This window comes from Taudactylus pleione, unplaced genomic scaffold, assembly GCF_031769625.1.
Source record: "Taudactylus pleione unplaced genomic scaffold, aTauple2 ptg000317l, whole genome shotgun sequence".
Lineage (NCBI taxonomy): Eukaryota > Metazoa > Chordata > Amphibia > Anura > Myobatrachidae > Taudactylus > Taudactylus pleione.
Window position 1 is genome coordinate 280,279 of NW_028284718.1, and position 16,994 is coordinate 297,272.

Consider the following 16,994-nt stretch of genomic DNA (forward strand, 5'->3'; position numbering starts at 1 on the left):
CGTTCTTTAATGGATTACTCTCATTATATCATAATCCATCAGCTTCCGTTTTAGTTAATGGCCTATCTTCCGACCCTTTTTCCATCTATAACGGCACCCGTCAGGGTTGCCCCCTATCCCCTCTTATATTTGCGTTGGTGATGGAACCCCTAGCCTCAAAGATTAGATTGAGTTCGAATATCTCTGGTATTCGAGTTGGTAATACTGACCACAAGATCGCTTTATACGCTGATGATGTGATTCTAACTTTAACTGACCCCCATTCATCCCTCCCAAATCTTTTTTTCGAGATAGATAAATATAGCACATTCTCTAATTTTAAAATTAATACAGATAAGACGGAGATTTTAGACTTACAGACCCCCCCTGCTGACCTTCGCATTCTTCAAGCTGCATTCCCTGTCTGCTGGCAAACGGATAAGATAAAATATTTAGGGGTTTATTTAACTAAGACGTATTCCTCCTTATACGCAGCCAATTTTCCTAGACTATTTGCCTCCATTAAGTCCGACCTTCATACATGGAATAGATCTCTAATCTCTTGGATAGGACGTATGGCTTCAATTAAAATGAACATTCTACCTCGGCTGCTATATATGTGGCAGACTCTCCCGATACATATCCCAATCACAATCCTGAAAAATATTCAAGTAGAGATCTCACATTATATATGGGCTAGGAGACGACCCAGAGTAAAGATGCGCATGTTACAAAGACCTCGTAGTGAGGGAGGGCTGGGTATTCCTGATCTAATCAAATATTATCGGGCAACCCACTTAGTCCCGTGTGTTCTCTGGCACGCTCCGCCTAGCCAGAGAGTTTGGACATCTATCGAAGCCGGAGCATTATCTGTTTATTCTCCCTATTCTTTCCTTTGGTGCCCTGCCCTTTCACGATCACCTAAGCTAAACATACTTTCCACTGTTCGCTTTACGATTTCGATTTGGAACCAATGCTCCCATCTCTATAATATTCGCTCATCTCATCCCTTAATGGTCCCTCTATGGAACAATCCTGAATTTGTCCCAGGTACACAACATAAATCCTTTCGCCAATGGACTAAATCTGATATCTTATTTTTATTTGATTTAGCTCCCTTACAGACTTTCCCGTGATTTGTTGAATTGCAATCTCAATTCTCCCTACCCAATAACGTTTTTTTCCAGTACCTTCAATTACGCCATTTTTTTCACTCCCAGACGCAAGCCTCTATAATAGCTGATAAAACTACACTTGAATCACTCTGTTTACACCCTCACTCAACTAAGGGTCTTATTTCCACAATTTATCAATCATTAATCCAACATAATCAACCCGTAAATGAAGCCCATGAGGCCTAAGAGAGAGAGGCGGGCGAGATATTAACACCTTAGGAATGGTCAGATATAAGGAATGAGATTGCAAAGAGCTCTATTTCAGTCCGCATACAGGAAAATTCCTACAAAGTTTACTATAGGTGGTACCTGGTCCCCACTCGACTTCATGCTATTTACCCCTCTTCCTCTAATTTGTGCTGGAGGCTCTGTGGCCAGGTGGGATCCATGCTGCATGTCTGGTGGTCCTGTTCTAGTATTCAGAGGTATTGGGTGGATATACATAAATTGATTAAGGATGTAGTTGATATTCAAGTCCCAAATACTCCTTTATACACCCTCCTTTCTCGGCCTATTCCGAATACCACACGAGCCGAACTGAAATTAATCAAACATATATTGAATGCAGCTAAATGTACGATTGCCTCCCTTTGGAAGTCATCCACTCCCCCTTCTGTTTTAGCTACTATTAACGCCATATGGCACACCTATAAAATGGAACGAATTACAGCTGTCCTACATGACACTCCAGATCACTTTATTAAAACATGGTCCCCATGGACCGCAAATTTTTCAGCTGAACCACCCCTGACAACGATTTAGTTTTGTCTTATTTGGACATAATTTGTCTCAGCGATTTTGCTCTCTAATTGATTGGTACCCCCCCTCCCTCTTCCCTTCTCTTATTCCCACTTTTTACTATTCTGTATAACCTATTCTTTTGCATTTTTGTATTCAATTTTTACATATATGTTTCTGTATCTATATACAATATATTCCTTTTTTGTGATATATCTTGTGATATATGTTTATTAATTCTAATGTTATTGTAGTTCACAGAGTTTTTTCTGTGATTATATTATTTTATTTTCTGTGTCAATTATGGTAATGTTACTATTTTAAATGGAATATGAAAAATGATTCAATAAAAATATTTCTCAAAAAAAAAAAAATGCAGATTGTGCTAAATATGCCCCTAAGAGATTAGGGAATTAAAGCAATGGAGATGTAAGTCATGAAAAAGTATGCCTGAGTTTTCAAGAATCCAATAAGTTGAATTCCAATTAGAGATGTGCGCCGGACCATTTTTGCTGGTTTTGGTTCTATTTCGTCGGGCGATTTTGATTTTGCCAAACCGCCGTGAATGGTTTTGGTTTTGGATTTTTTTCCCAAAAATTGGCAAAAAAAATCTAGAATCACATAATTTTTGCTTTTTTTTTGTTCCTAGAGTATTATTAACCTCAATAACATTCATTTCCAATCATTTCCAGCTAATTTTGACCAGCTTACAATATGGTTTTCAATATTCAATTTTGCAACTGGGCGAGAGCTGTCATACTTGCTTTTCCTTGCAAAGGATTGTTTCACAGTCAGTTGTTTTTTGTTTAAAATAGTAGTCTTCTTGGTCCGCTTCTGAGATGATGTTCCATCTTCAGCAGCAGCAGCAGTCCTAGCGCTGAAGGATTCTTCTGAGGAATCCTGATAGGGAAGGAGTCAAACTAGCCTTAACAAATTCAATGCAGACTACCTCCTATTATTACTGTGGATATTGATGATGAAGGTGTTGGCGGTAGAGACTGCAGGTGCTGGAATCTAGCTGAACTTGAGAGAAGGGAGCTAGCTGATGCTGGACTGCTTGTTGCTATTATTTTAGCACCAGTTTCTGATGCTGTCAAACACTTTTCATGAATTTGCTGCAAATGACGTAACAGGAAGGAGGTTCCTAGATGGTTAACGTCCCTACCTCTGCTTATCATGGTTTTACAAATGCTACAGATGGCTTGCCAATTGTTGTCAGGATTTGGGTAAAAATAATTCCACACATAAGAGGTGCATTTGTTGGTCCCATGCCCAGGCATGACAATGGCCTTCCTCTTATCCTGGCCAAAAGCTGCTTCCACTGGTGCCTGACTTACACAAACAACATCCTCAACATCCTCATTAGCGATCGGAGTCAGCTACACAAATATCCCCCACATCCTCTTGCACTTCATTGGTGGCATCCTCAATTTCTATGTCATCAGCTATATTTATGCTGCTCATCCCATCGAGGGAGCAGAAATGTTGGAAGGCGACTTTAGCTAGGCATTTTGGTGTCCTGTGCCAAAAAGAGCAGTGATACCCCCCCTTATATTTTAAACAGGGATAGCGTGCAGCGAAGGCACGCGCCACACAACAGTACCGGTTCACATTGCAATGCACGTTAGTGTCCGTTATTCACAATACGCAGCACAGTAGTATCCCAAACACCTTTATACATGTTACGCTTCACAGTAGAACCCTTTATACATATAATGCCACACAGTAGTACACCTTATACATGTTACGTCACACAGAGACCCTTATACACATTATGCCACACAGTAGTGTCCCTTTTACACATTATGCCATATAAAGACCCCTATACACATTACGCCACACAGGAGTGCCCCTTCTGCTGTACATATTATACCACCCAATCCCAGCCCACAGACATACTGCCCCAATTTATAGCCATCACTGCCCCCAATCACAGCCCACACCTATAGCTATCACTGCCCTCAATCACAGCCCACACTTCCCCCACCTATTGCTATCACTGCCCCTAATCACAGCCCACACTGTCCCCACCTATAGCTATCACTGCCCTCAATCACAGCCCACACTGCCCCCACCTATTGCTATCACTGCCCCTAATCACAGCCCACACTGCCCCCACCTATAGCTATCACTGCCCCTAATCACAGCCCACACTGTCCCCACCTATAGCTATCACTGCCCTCAATCACAGCCCATACTGCTCCTCCCTCCCAGTTTACTGCCCTCCTTACACAGCCCCCACTCATAGCTCACTACCCTCCTCACACAGCCCCCACTGTGAAGCTTCTCCTTCTAGACCCAACCCTCAGTTCACACCATGTCTCTGCAGCAACTTCAACCCTGCCCCCATGTCTGTCTATAGCCCTCAGCTCAACCCCAGTGTCTCCCAATAGCCTCAGCCCTCCCTCCTGTGTCTCTATAGCCTCAAACAATTTCCCCCCCTCCCCTTCCTCACTTACCTGGATGATAAATCTTCTACTTGGTCCTCCAGAGTCCTCCTCATTGCTGTGTTGGCAACAGCAGACTCCTGAGTCATCTGTTCTTGTTCATCTCGCTGACGTAATGCCGTCACTCGCGCAATGCAGAGAAAAAAAACTTTATTGTTCCAGACGGTCAATTCCGGCCCCTGTAGTCAATGCCTGCGTCCTGCTGATTCCTGCAGTGGCGCAGGCACAGGCCAGGACCAGTTACAATCACTGGACTGGCCCCGTCATGGGAGGGAAGCAGCTACAGCTGGGGAGAGCAGCTTCGGTCAGGGGGCCCCCGAGAGAATGGGGCCCCGGCGTAATTGCTCCCTGTGCTCCCCCTTAATCCGGCTCTGGGCGAGAGCGGCAGCTGCTGAGCCAGCCGCACCATCCTCCCTGCGGTCCTCCCCTCTTTCCCTCAGCCAGCGCGGCCAGTGTTAGACACTGAGCCTGCGCTGGCTTTGTTCAGAGACACGGAACATTGTGGTGGGTGGCCGGTTCCGCCCTTAGAGCTGTTCCGCTCTGAGGTGGCACCTACCGCACCACCCTGTCTGCATGCACCCCCTATACACATTGACTAAGCAGCACAGCTACTTGTGACTTGACTTGTGAGTCTGGACACAGCCTATACAGCAGAGTACAACACAGCATACAGCAGTATGCACCCCCTATACACATTGTCTAAGCAGCACAGCCACTTATGATTTATGAGTATGCAGTCTGCGGACACAGCCTATACAGCAGAGTACAGCACAGCATACAGAAGTGTGCACCCCCTATACACATTGACTAAGCAGCACAGACACTTGTCAGTGCTGTATAGGCTGTGTCCACAGACTCCACAGAGTACAGCACAGCATACAGCAGCATGCACCCCCAATACACATTGAATAAGCAGCACAGCCACTTGTGAGTGTGGTCAGTGCACACAGCCGATACAGCAGAATACAGCACAGCATACAGAAGCGTGCACCTCCCTATACACATTCACTAAGTAAGCAGCGCAGCCACTTGTGAGTCTGGACACAGCACAGCCTATACAGCAGAGTTAAGCGTACTTCAGCATGCCTGACAAGGAAATGGCTCCGAGTCCCATCCACGGTGCCTTATATAGAACCCAAAACCCACGAGAATTTGACTCCGCGATGATTAACTTGAAAGTGGAATCCGAGTCAGGCAGGAAGACCCGAGCCGCCGCTTGGATTAACTTGAATTTGAACCGCTCATACTTATTAGTATATGTATTTTGGGAATAAATAAAACTTTATTTAACAACAATAAACTTCATATTTACAGCCAACTCTTGTGAGAAGGGGTGTTTGCGGTAGCTGGCGTGTGCAGACACATTCTTCCTGTATTTTTTCCGAAAAATACAGGGAGAAGTGTGTGGATGGGATTCGTAGGGACAGAGCTTTATTGCGATTCCTAAATTCGCAATGCGAATACTACAACCACATTTTAAATGCAGATTGTAGTAACTAGGGCCCAAAGACTGAAACAGTGTGACTCTGATAACAATTATCTTCTCTTTGGCACAAAAGGTGCAGATGAGGACACTAGAGAATGAGAAGAAGCAGAATGAAACGTTAAAGGAAAGATTGGTAAGAGAATGCCATAATTTAATTACAATTAAACTGAAAATAAACTTTATATGTACATATGTTTTATTTTAAAATTATCTTACTATAAATGTTCATTAAACAGTGATTCTACATTGAGGCTATCTCACTGTATATCTTTATGTATTAATATAAGCAGGAACAGCCTTTCAGTATGTTCCACCAAGATGAAAATTAAAGGGGAAGTCCATATTTTGAAATCTCCACTTCTCAGTTAGGGGCATACAGTATCAAGAGTAGATGCTAAATTACCATCTGCAAATACAAATTTGGAAATGTAATCGCTTTGCAAAAACCCAGCACCTCTGTAATTGCTTTCTCTCCCTCCCCGGCAGCCTAACGCTGCCAGCAAAGGGCCACAGTGTAAAGTGGATGTGCGGTGCAGAGTAGTCTGACCTACCATGGATAAAGCAAAGACTTTCCAGCTTTGCAGATCCCCCATTGATGAGTATAGGGTAACATAATTTCAAGATGGTACAGAGGTGACATTTTTCTTAGGGTCAAACCTATTTTCATGTGACTCCTGATGCCAAACTTAATTATTGCTCTCGTTTAACTGTACAATTCACTCAGAATAAAACAGCCATGGATGTAGAGAGGAAAATGCGAGAACAGCTTAAATCCGCTGAAGAGAAATTGTCCATCCAGGAAACAAAGCTGGCTCAGCAGCAGGTGAACTTAAGCTTAGCACTGCACAGAGAGTGTCATCCCTCCGTAATATCACTAGTGCATACTAATTTGATAGACTGAATTTTCATGAATATTGGCACAACCTATGACATGATTTTTAAAAAATGTTGGCTTCTTCCACCTACAATTAAGCTCTATCAGCTATAGAAACTGTTATGCAAGAGTTTAGATTTCCAAAGTCACCCAGACTCTTTCAAGTCAACTGGGTTTACATTGCTGCTGTAGTATTGCCAGACTTAAAATTATTTTAGTGACCGCAGACTATGGGCCTGAATCAGATGTGGACGCAATGCCAATATTTATGCAGATTGAACGATTGTTAGCCACTGTGCATGTGTTTAAGTTGCACTATGCTCATTCAGCAATTGAATTGCAACTATGCCCACACAGAGGATTTAGTCAGCGTGTATGGGAGGTAAGGGAGGTAGGGGGTATAGAAAAATGCAGAAATGTCTGAACGTTTAAACACTGTTTTCTGAGCATCCATAAATTAGCCACTACAGGAGAGCCCTCTGTGTGTCTGGAGACCCGCTATATCTGTGACACCTTAGACTTACTCAGAAAGCTGATGGCTGCCTGATCTGCGGTTGATGTTTCCAGAGTTGTGCGTGAGCGGTGTGTCACAAATTGGGTACTTAGACCCTCTTACAATAGTCGGCGCTGCCAATCTACTGGCAGGCTCATGTATGCCTGCCAGTCATATCAGGAGTCACCTGCAGCTGCAGTCCAGCACAGCAAGTGTGCTGCCATCTTGCTTCAAGTCAGCTGAGTTGTTTCAACCATCCACAGTGTATCTGCTCTGCTCATGACTCTCACATTCATTCCTGTGCTATTTAAGCTGCTCACTGCCACCTGTCCTTTGACAATGCAAAGTACAACAAGTCTCCTAGAACTTCTGGTCTCCTGTGACAGAAACAGTTCCTAGCTCCTGAGTTCCAGAATCTGTACTACTCTCTCCGCTATTTCACCTGAGTGCTTTCCTTCCAGTGGATTCAGCTTGTCAGCTGCATTTACCATTTTACAACTAAGAGTTACCGTCTGCTCACCTGTTATAATAAGCGCTACCTTACACCAGTGTACTGTCTGCCTTCAGCAGCAAGAATTCAATCATCACTACAGTCTGCTATACCTAGAAACCTGCATGCAGTCTCTTTACTTTTACCACCTGTGTTCAAGAACTGCTACTGACTGTTAATCCCTTCAGTTGTCATCTGCAGACACATACTGTATATTAAGTGTATTACAGACTGATCCATCCAGTACTCATTTGTACTCACATGTACTAAGCTGCTGTCAGTTCTGTATTTTAGCTATGGCTATAAATACAGTGAGCTCAGAGACCCTCCTTGCTTTTGGTTGCTGCAGCATATGCTATGTATTACACAGGAGAGATCCAAGAACACGACTGTCTTGTGTAGTATGAAATCAATCTCTGGTTTAATGGCGGCAAACTACATACATTTATAGCTTCTGGAGTACATCTGTTTGTGATTACATTTAGAAAAAACCACAGGGCTGGGTAAAGATTTGGAATCGCATACCTTACCATATATGTACATATGCTTTTCTGTGACTATATGACAGAGTTTGCACATGGAATTAACTCTTTCCTGCCCTATGCATTTACCTTCAATGAATACGTGGCATACTTTACAACAAAATGGCTTCTTTTAGGATACAAAATGAATTCTATACTTCCACATTTTCCTCCTTTTCGATTCAAATCTTACATACTATTGTTTTTCTAGCTTACCTAGCCATGACCCACCCCTACGTATTTGGTCCGTACTTCACACAACTAGTTATCCCCCCCTAACGAGGTAGCTGCATGGGGCAGTGCCCATTCAAGACCGTATAGGCGATGAGTCCCTTAGTCCCTATAGTCCTGAATCTTCCTTTTCATCCGTATCCTTGTAGAAGTCTTCTATTTTTGCCATACATTGTTCGCACAAGTCTCTGCAAAGCAATGGTTCTCTTGTCTTGCAGATTACACAGAAGTTCTGGGCGTATTCATGTAGCAGGATCATAGTTGTCTTTGACATTTCTTTAGATGCTTTAAACTGGGAACAGTAATCAAGTGTAATTATTTTCCTTATTAATCATACAACAAATCTAACAACAAAATAACTGATTACTACTAATGCAAATCCTTTAGCTATTAACATGAGGATACCTGAAAGCCAACCTCCTATCCCCTTGAACCAATTTGCTGGATTCAACCATGAAAACCATCCATTACTATCTATATCATACTCGGGATCATTATGCGCCTTCCTAAACTGCTCCTTCAATTCCTTGACTTTCTCCAAGTGTCCGTATATTGGGTCAGTAAATCAGCTATATAATTACAGCAAGCAAGTCCCACTATCTGACACATGCCCCCTTGTGAGGCCGTTAAATAGTCCAGAACCAGCTGATGCTGTCTGAGAATCTTGGTATGATACCTTAAAGTCTCATCAACTATTTCTAATACATTCAATATTTCATCTGTAACTTTGTCAAATAATTTAGCTAATGCTTCTATATTATGAGCATTCTTTATACTAAGTCCGGATAATGATAAAGCTAGGCCCATTTTCTTATACCATGGGATATATACTAAATCATGAGCATGAGGTTTACTTTTTATAAGATCCTTCCTTACTCGATGATTTGCTGGGCTATTGGTTATATCTATGGTTTCTGTTATCCATGAGGCTGGGCTCAGTCTTGTTATAGTGCAACTGCCTGACCCTCCCCAAGGTAGAAATTTATATGCCTTATTACCACACATAAAATAATACCCTTCTGGCAGTCAATGCTGCCCAGTTTTAATTACTTGTTGAGCATGCTATAACAACCTTGAAGTATTTTTTACAGGGCAACTCTCTAGCACGTGATATATACCTTGGTTTTCCGAAGTGCATCGTATATCATTTGTGGTGTTATCCCAAAAACTGGAATGATTGAGATATTGTTCCCATCTAGTATCACTAGTGTTATATTCTATTAGCAGTTATTGTGTCGGTACCTCACCAATATAGCGAATTACTTGTCTAGCATAAAAGGTAACATTTACTTTAAAATTAATAGTTTCTAACTTTAGGTTTGCATTTTTAGACCCTTCATTTTTAATATTAACACAGTCGTCTTCATAGCACATTTGGACAAAATTGTTCCACTGGTCAAATGAACCATCACGTACTGCTTTCCAAAAGGGGGATTGGGTCCACCCAGCCACAAACAATTGTACTGCTGAGTTGTTAAATGGCTCATGTGTCAATTTTATTGGCCTAGTCCAGGTGTCTATATCTTTACTTAATTCATCCCAACTTACTGGGGTTGCCACATATGGCATGGTTTTAGCTGAAATCGGGGAATGAGTACAAATCCAACAATCAGTGAGGTTAATACCTTGCATTAATTGATAGTGTATTTGCAAGAACTTGTTATCCCATATTTCATTAAGCTGTTCATGTAATTCTTTTTTAACTCTTACCAAGGATTGATTAGTTCTATTTGTACTATTAAAAGCATCATTACCCCTGTTTATCAATTCCTCAAAATTCATTGCTAAAATAAGTATAATAACCATAGCAGAACATAGAATACATCCCCACAAGCCTCTATCAGGCTTGGGGCCTAAAAGCATATATCTATTAATCTGACTCCAACTCCCCTTGTGTAAAGATCTTGCAATGTGAAGCGTGTATCCACGTGATTTTCTCTGTCACCTTCACCACTGTAGGAGTGGTCAGGAGAACCTGGTAAGGACCCTCGTATCTGGGCTCAAGGACCTTCCTCAGATGTCTTTTGATGACTACCCAGTCTCCAGCTTATGAGAACTACAGTCTGTGTTGGGATCTGGAATAGATGAAAACACCTGATGGTGGATTTGAGTTATTTGTTTCTGCAACTGTATCATATAACCAGTCAGATCACCATGTAAATGTTGCAACTGCTGAGGAAAGTAACAACCAAATTTGTATGGACTACCAAATAGTATCTCTTTGCGGATGGTATGGCACGTGAAGGGCAGAGACTATCTATAGGTCACTCACTATGTGTTGTGCAATTTCACCTGAAAAATGAGTACCTCTGTCACTTTCTATTGTTTCTGGTACCCCATATCTGCAAATGACTTCTTGGATTAGCTTTTTTGCTACTGTTTTAGCATTTGCTACCCTACAGGCCCAGGCCTCAGGCCACTGACTGTAAAGATCGGTTGCCACGAGGACATAGACATACCCAGAGCAGGGAAGCAGTTGGATGAAATCTATTTGTATTCTCTGAAAAGGAAAAAATGTCTGTGGGGTGCTTTTGAGTGGTACTGTACCTTGACAGCTTTGCCAGGGTTGTGAAGTGCACATACCACGCACCCGTACACAAAGGCTTGCACAGCCTGGCCACACCCTGGAGCATGCCAATGTTTTTTAACAGTGTTGATCATGGTGTCTCTAGACACATGCACCTTTCCATGCAGGATTTGTGCCATCACTGGGTAGAGGCTCCTGGGCAGGCAAGTGAGTCCTTTACATGACCATTCTCCTTGTATACACACAGCTCCTTGTCTCTGCCAGGCTTTCAACTCATCTGGAGAGGCCTATTTTTGGAACTGTAAGAGAAGGTCCTGACTCACTTTAGGGGATTCTACAGCTGATGCTATAAGAGCAGCTGATTGTGGTGACTGTTGTAGGGGCTTAAGAGCTGCCTCCTTGGCAGCAGCATCCGCACATGCATTTCCCTTTGCTTCTGGCATCTGTTCCCTAGTGTGAGCTTTGACCTTTATTACTGAAAGCTGCCTGGGAACCTGAAAGGCCTCAAATAACTGTTTAATCAGTTTGCATTTTTATTGGTTTACCTGTAGACCCTACAAAATTCCTACTCTTCCAGATTGGACCGTAATCTTGAGCGATCCCGTAGGCATAACTGGAATCAGTATAGATGTTTACATTCTGTCCCTCAGCATAAAGGCATGCCCCTTTAATGCCTCTAATTCAGCCTCTTGGGCTGACATGGTAGATGGTAAAGGTTCTTGAATGATTGGCTCATGTGCAGTAGTAACTGCATATCCCGTATGTGGGTGACCATCTACATAATACCTTGAACCATCTACAAACAATTCTAATTGTGCATTAGGAATTGGTCTGTCTAATACAGGAGAGATCTGTGCGATTTCCTGTTCCATAAACTGAATACAACCATGCTCGCAGCAAGTGAAGAAAAAAGATTGTGATTTTCACTTTCCTTTCTGCCATCGTTACTGTCACTGGCAGCACTACTATTAATTAACATATCCGGTGCTGCTAGAGGGTCAATGTCTCCTGTTTCTAAACTTCCTCCTTTTGAATCTTTCGGAAGTAATGACGCTGGATTCAATACCGTGCACCTGCGTATGTTTACATTACACGGGGTAAGTAAAGCTACTTCATATTTTGTGAGTCTAGCTGCAGATAAGTGTTTAGTCTGTGCCTGATTGAGTATTTCTGTAACAGCATGTGGCACTTCCAATATTAATGAATGACCTAACACAATATCTGCAGTTTTGTCAGTAAAATGGCTGCCGCTGCTACCCCCCTGATACAGGTTGGGGCAGCTCTGATGACTGGGTCTAGAAGTAGGGAATAGTAAGCCAAAGGCTTCTGCCTACCCCCATATTCTTGTGTTAACACCCTTTGTGCGTGGCCCTGGACCTCATGACAGTATAGTGTAAAATGTTTACTGTAATTGGGTAAAGCCAGGGCTGGAGAAGAAAGCCAGGGCTGGAGAAGAAAGCCAGGCCTGGATGGTCTGTCTTTAACTCCTGAAACACCTGATTCTGCTCATCTGTCAATTTAAGAGGGCCTTGCTGCTTATCACATTTTAATGCATCATATAGTATTTGAAGCTTTGAAGATGCACCTGGGATCCAATCCCTACAACATGTTCTGAGCCCTAGAAAGGCTCTTAACTGTTTCAGTGTCTGGGGTGGTTTTGCATTTAGTATAATCTGTTTTCTCTCTTCCAGGATGTGCTTAGCCTGGTGGGTTATACAATGGCCTAGGAATTGTACCTTAGGCCATGCAACTTGTATTTTGTCTCTTGACACCTTACATTGTGCTTCATGTAGGAATTTCAATAATGACACTGTCTCTTCTATGCACATTGTTTCACTATTGGTACATAGCAACAAATTGTCTACATATGGCTGAGCACTATTTATGGATCTATTGGTACCCATCCTTTTAATACCAGTGTCATAGTTTCTGAGAAGGCACTAGGTGAAGTGGCTCCTCCTTGTGGTAATCTTGTCCACATGTATTGTTGACTTTTGTGAGTGAAGGCTAACATTAATTGACTTTCTTCCGTCAGCGGGACTGAGAAAAAAGCATTCGCCAAATCTATGACTGTGAAGTGTGTAGCAGAGGGAGGGATCTGGTTTAGCAGCGTATGTGGTTTTAGCACAATAGGATTATCAATTACCGTACGCTTGTTAACCTCCCTAAGATCATGAATTAGTCTGTAAGATACAGGTTCATTATCCTTAGATCGTTTCTTAATTGGATACAACGGAGTGTTCCATGGGGATCTGCAGGGTTTTAAAACTCCTGCTTGTACATATTATTGTATCTGTGTTTCTATTGCCTGTGTCTGGCCTTCGTTAAGGGGGTACTGTTTCATTTTCACAGGTGTTTCTGTAGGTTTAATTTTGATTATTACTGGATCTACTGGTAGGAGTCCTACATCCATTTTTCCCTTTGCCCATACCCCTGATGGTGATACAAAAGAGAGTTAACAGTGCTCTAGAGGGGGAAATGTCTAGGTATCTCAGTGGTGGCGGCTCGGCAAGTGGGCAGTCCTACCCACGTATAATAATCTAAAGCAATCAAGTTCTATGTCAAGCGCTAACCTCTGAGGGTCAGTATTCGTGCATGCAGTGAATTGGCAACCAATTACCACAATTGGTGCGGGATAAACCTATTCGTTGTAAGGGTTTGTAATGGAATGCAACTATGGGATGAAGGTGTATGCCTGCTGATATGAAGTGATGGTATTCTAGCAATCCTATTGATCCTAAGAACTTGAAAAGACATATTTGTAGTTTCAATATATTTATTATTAAAATGTCACAGGGTATGTGTGCACATCTGTAAAATCAACTGTACGTGGTGGCCGGATGTAAGGATCAAGTTATAAGTTATGTCCAAATGAGTCACTTAAGCACACTTGGTATGCCTTGTGTAATGGTGAATTAATGTCTATAGAGATGCGGCGTCCCGCGATCTCTATGAGCTGATTGCCTGGTATTAAATGAAAGAATGGAGTGAGGATGGTCGGTGGTATAGCGTTGCCTGGGATGTCTTCGGGCTAGGGGGGGACGCACACGGGTCTGACCGGTGTGTCCCGAATCGTACTGCCCACAGCGTGGATCTGTTCGGCCGTGCACTACTATGAAAGTGCCGGTCGCTCAGTCCAACCTCGTGGGTAAGCAGAGTCTAGGAGGAGGCAGACCGGCTCAGGTGTGTGAACCTGGCGTTGGAAGCCCCCTCCACTGAGCGGGATCTTACCTGGTCTGACAGCTCGTGAAATGTCCTCACCCCTCCGTGGAAGCCCTCTCCGTTCCATCCTCTGTTGTGATGATCCACTTGCTTCCCGTGGGCACCCTGTAGCGTTGTTATTTGTTCAGCACGGTCTGGTCTCCGTCCCTGTGCGCAGGGACGTGTTGGGTCACGTGACCGTGATCCCAATGATTGGTGACTGGGGGAACAATGATGCCACTGGTGGCTGGGTGAGTTGCTGTCTCCAGGAATGTATCCGGAATGTATCCAACGCGTTTCGGCCTATGGTGGGCCTTTGTCAAGGATACCTTTGTGTGTCAGAGATCAGTATATATTCTGTTGCAAACCAATAAGTCCCGGTGGGTGTGGTGTGCAATCGTCATCAATCAACATTAACTGCCGTCAGGCAGTGCTTGTTATGTGATGATTCCACAGAGCTGAGCCTATTTGTAAACTGATCAAATTATGAATCCTCATATGCCTTATGTCACTCAAGTGAGTGATAGTCCAATGTGTTCATATGCTTAATAGAGATATGTGAAATGAAAATAAAAAATAAAAAACAATAGGTTTATTGATGACATTCTGTTCATATGGCAAGGTACGCGTGACACATTAGACCAGTTCATCCATCATATATCTGATAATGATCACAATTTGAAATTCACAACGAACATTAGTCAGGTCACCGTCCAGTTTTTAGATCTGGAGATCTTCATTCAAGATGGTAACATTCACACGAGGACATTTAGGAAAAACGTAGATGTTAATAGCTACATACTAGCCACCAGTGGTCATCATCGGGCATGGTTGGTTACATTCCGGATACCTTCCTGGAGACAGCAACTCACCCAGCCACCAGTGGCATCATTGTTCCCCCAGTCACCAATCATTGGGATCACGGTCGCGTGACCCAACACGTCCATGCGCACAGGGACGGAGACCAGACCATGCTGAACAAATAACAACGCTACAGGGCACCCAGGGGAAGCAAGTGGATCATCACAACAGAGGACGGAACGGAGAGGGCTTCCACGGAGGGGTGAGGACGTTTCACGAGCGGTTAGACCAGGTAAGATCCCGCTCAGTGGAGGGGGCTTCCAACGCCAGGTTCACACACCTGAGCCGGTCTGCCTCCTCCTAGACTCTGCTTACCCACGAGGTTGGACTGAGCGACCGGCACTTTCATAGTAGTGCACGGCCGAACAGATCCACGCTGTGGGCAGTACGATTCGGGACACACCGGTCAGACCCGTGTGCGTCCCCCCCTAGCCTGAAGACATCCCAGGCAACGCTACACCACCGACCATCCTCACTCCATTCTTTCATTTAATACCAGGCAATCAGCTCATAGAGATCGCGGGACGCCGCATCTCTATAGACATTAATTCACCATTACACAAGGCATACCAAGTGTGCTTAAGTGACTCATTTGGACATAACTTATAACTTGATCCTTACATCCGGCCACCACGTACAGTTGATTTTACAGATGTGCACACATACCTTGTGATATTTTAATAATAAATATATTGAAACTACAAATACGTCTTTTCAAGTTCTTAGGATCAATAGGATTGCTAGAATACCATCACTTCATATCAGCAGGCATACACCTTCATCCCATAGTTGCATTCCATTACAAACCCTTACAACGAATAGGTTTATCCCGCACCAATTGTAGTAATTGGTTGCCAATTCACTGTATGCATGAATACTGACCCTCAGAGGTTAGCGCTTGACATAGAACTTGATTGCTTTACATACCCCTGATGGTACCCTTGCCTCAATTACAGACAATAAGGGTTCCTCCTTTTGTTCAGAGGGTAAACATGTCATTAGGGATTGTGCAGTGTGATAGGCCATAGTTTGCAACAATCCTGCTGGTGTACTTAACATAGCTACCCATTTCTGTACACTATGCTAGCTTCCAGAGCTGCCAGTAGGTCAGCTCCTAATAAATTCACTGGTGAATCTTTTGAAATTAGAAACTGGGTCGTTAGCACTACTCCTGAGTCTAATTCAATCTGTACAGGTTTGGTTTTAGGGAGGCTGATAACTTGGCCCCCCATTCCCACTACATTAGTGGAGCCTGGTCCCTTATACTTGGGTTCTACTATATTTTATTTTAAGAGACTTGTAGCAGCCCCAGAGTCTATGAGACAGTTTATCTTTTTATTTCCCAATTTAGCAGGTATCATAATTTGTGGTCCTGTTGGGGCATTACATGTTAAGGGACAATTTAGACTCTGGGGGCCTGTTTCCTATTGCTGGCTAAGATTCACCAAAAGATCTTGGGTCTGGGGTTTCTTTAACTTGGGACAGTTCCTCTTAATGTGTACCTGCTCCATGCAATTGAAACAAAGCCCTTTTTTCATGCATTCTTCTGATCTTTTAGATTGCTGACCACTAGGTCTGCCTGATGGCTTGGATGGTCTATAGCCCTGTTCCTTGTTACCCTTCTGATTTAAATTAGGGTAAGTAAGAACATACATGGGCTTGGGCATGGCATCTTTTTTCCCATCGTACTTTTCTTGCCTTTCCTTAGCATTATCTTCTATAGACCTAAGTATTTTGACTAGGTAATTTAGAGGCATGGAGGAATATTCTGGCCTACAGACCTTTAACTGTCGCATTAATTCAGGATTCATTCCGGCAAACAAAGTTAATTTCAGAATCCTTACATGACCAGGGTCTCGTGTGTTAAACCCCTGGTCTGTATGCCTCTTAAGGAGTTGCTCATAATATTCCACCACAGATTGACCCTTAGTTTAGTTCTCTTCTATAGCGGGCATATTAGCAGCCTCTCTC

General features: G+C 43.1%; 1 protein-coding gene across 1 annotated transcript in view; it reads left to right on the top strand.

Annotated features, from left to right (window-relative positions):
- The window catches only part of CALCOCO2 (calcium binding and coiled-coil domain 2), a 199,930-nt gene that overhangs the window by 145,352 nt on the left and 37,584 nt on the right, over positions 1 to 16,994 (top strand). Inside the window, exon 21 of the mRNA XM_088442773.1 lies at positions 5,899 to 5,958. Within this exon, the coding sequence (XP_088298899.1) occupies positions 5,899 to 5,958 (60 nt within the window). The remainder of the gene's footprint in view (positions 1 to 5,898; positions 5,959 to 16,994) is intronic.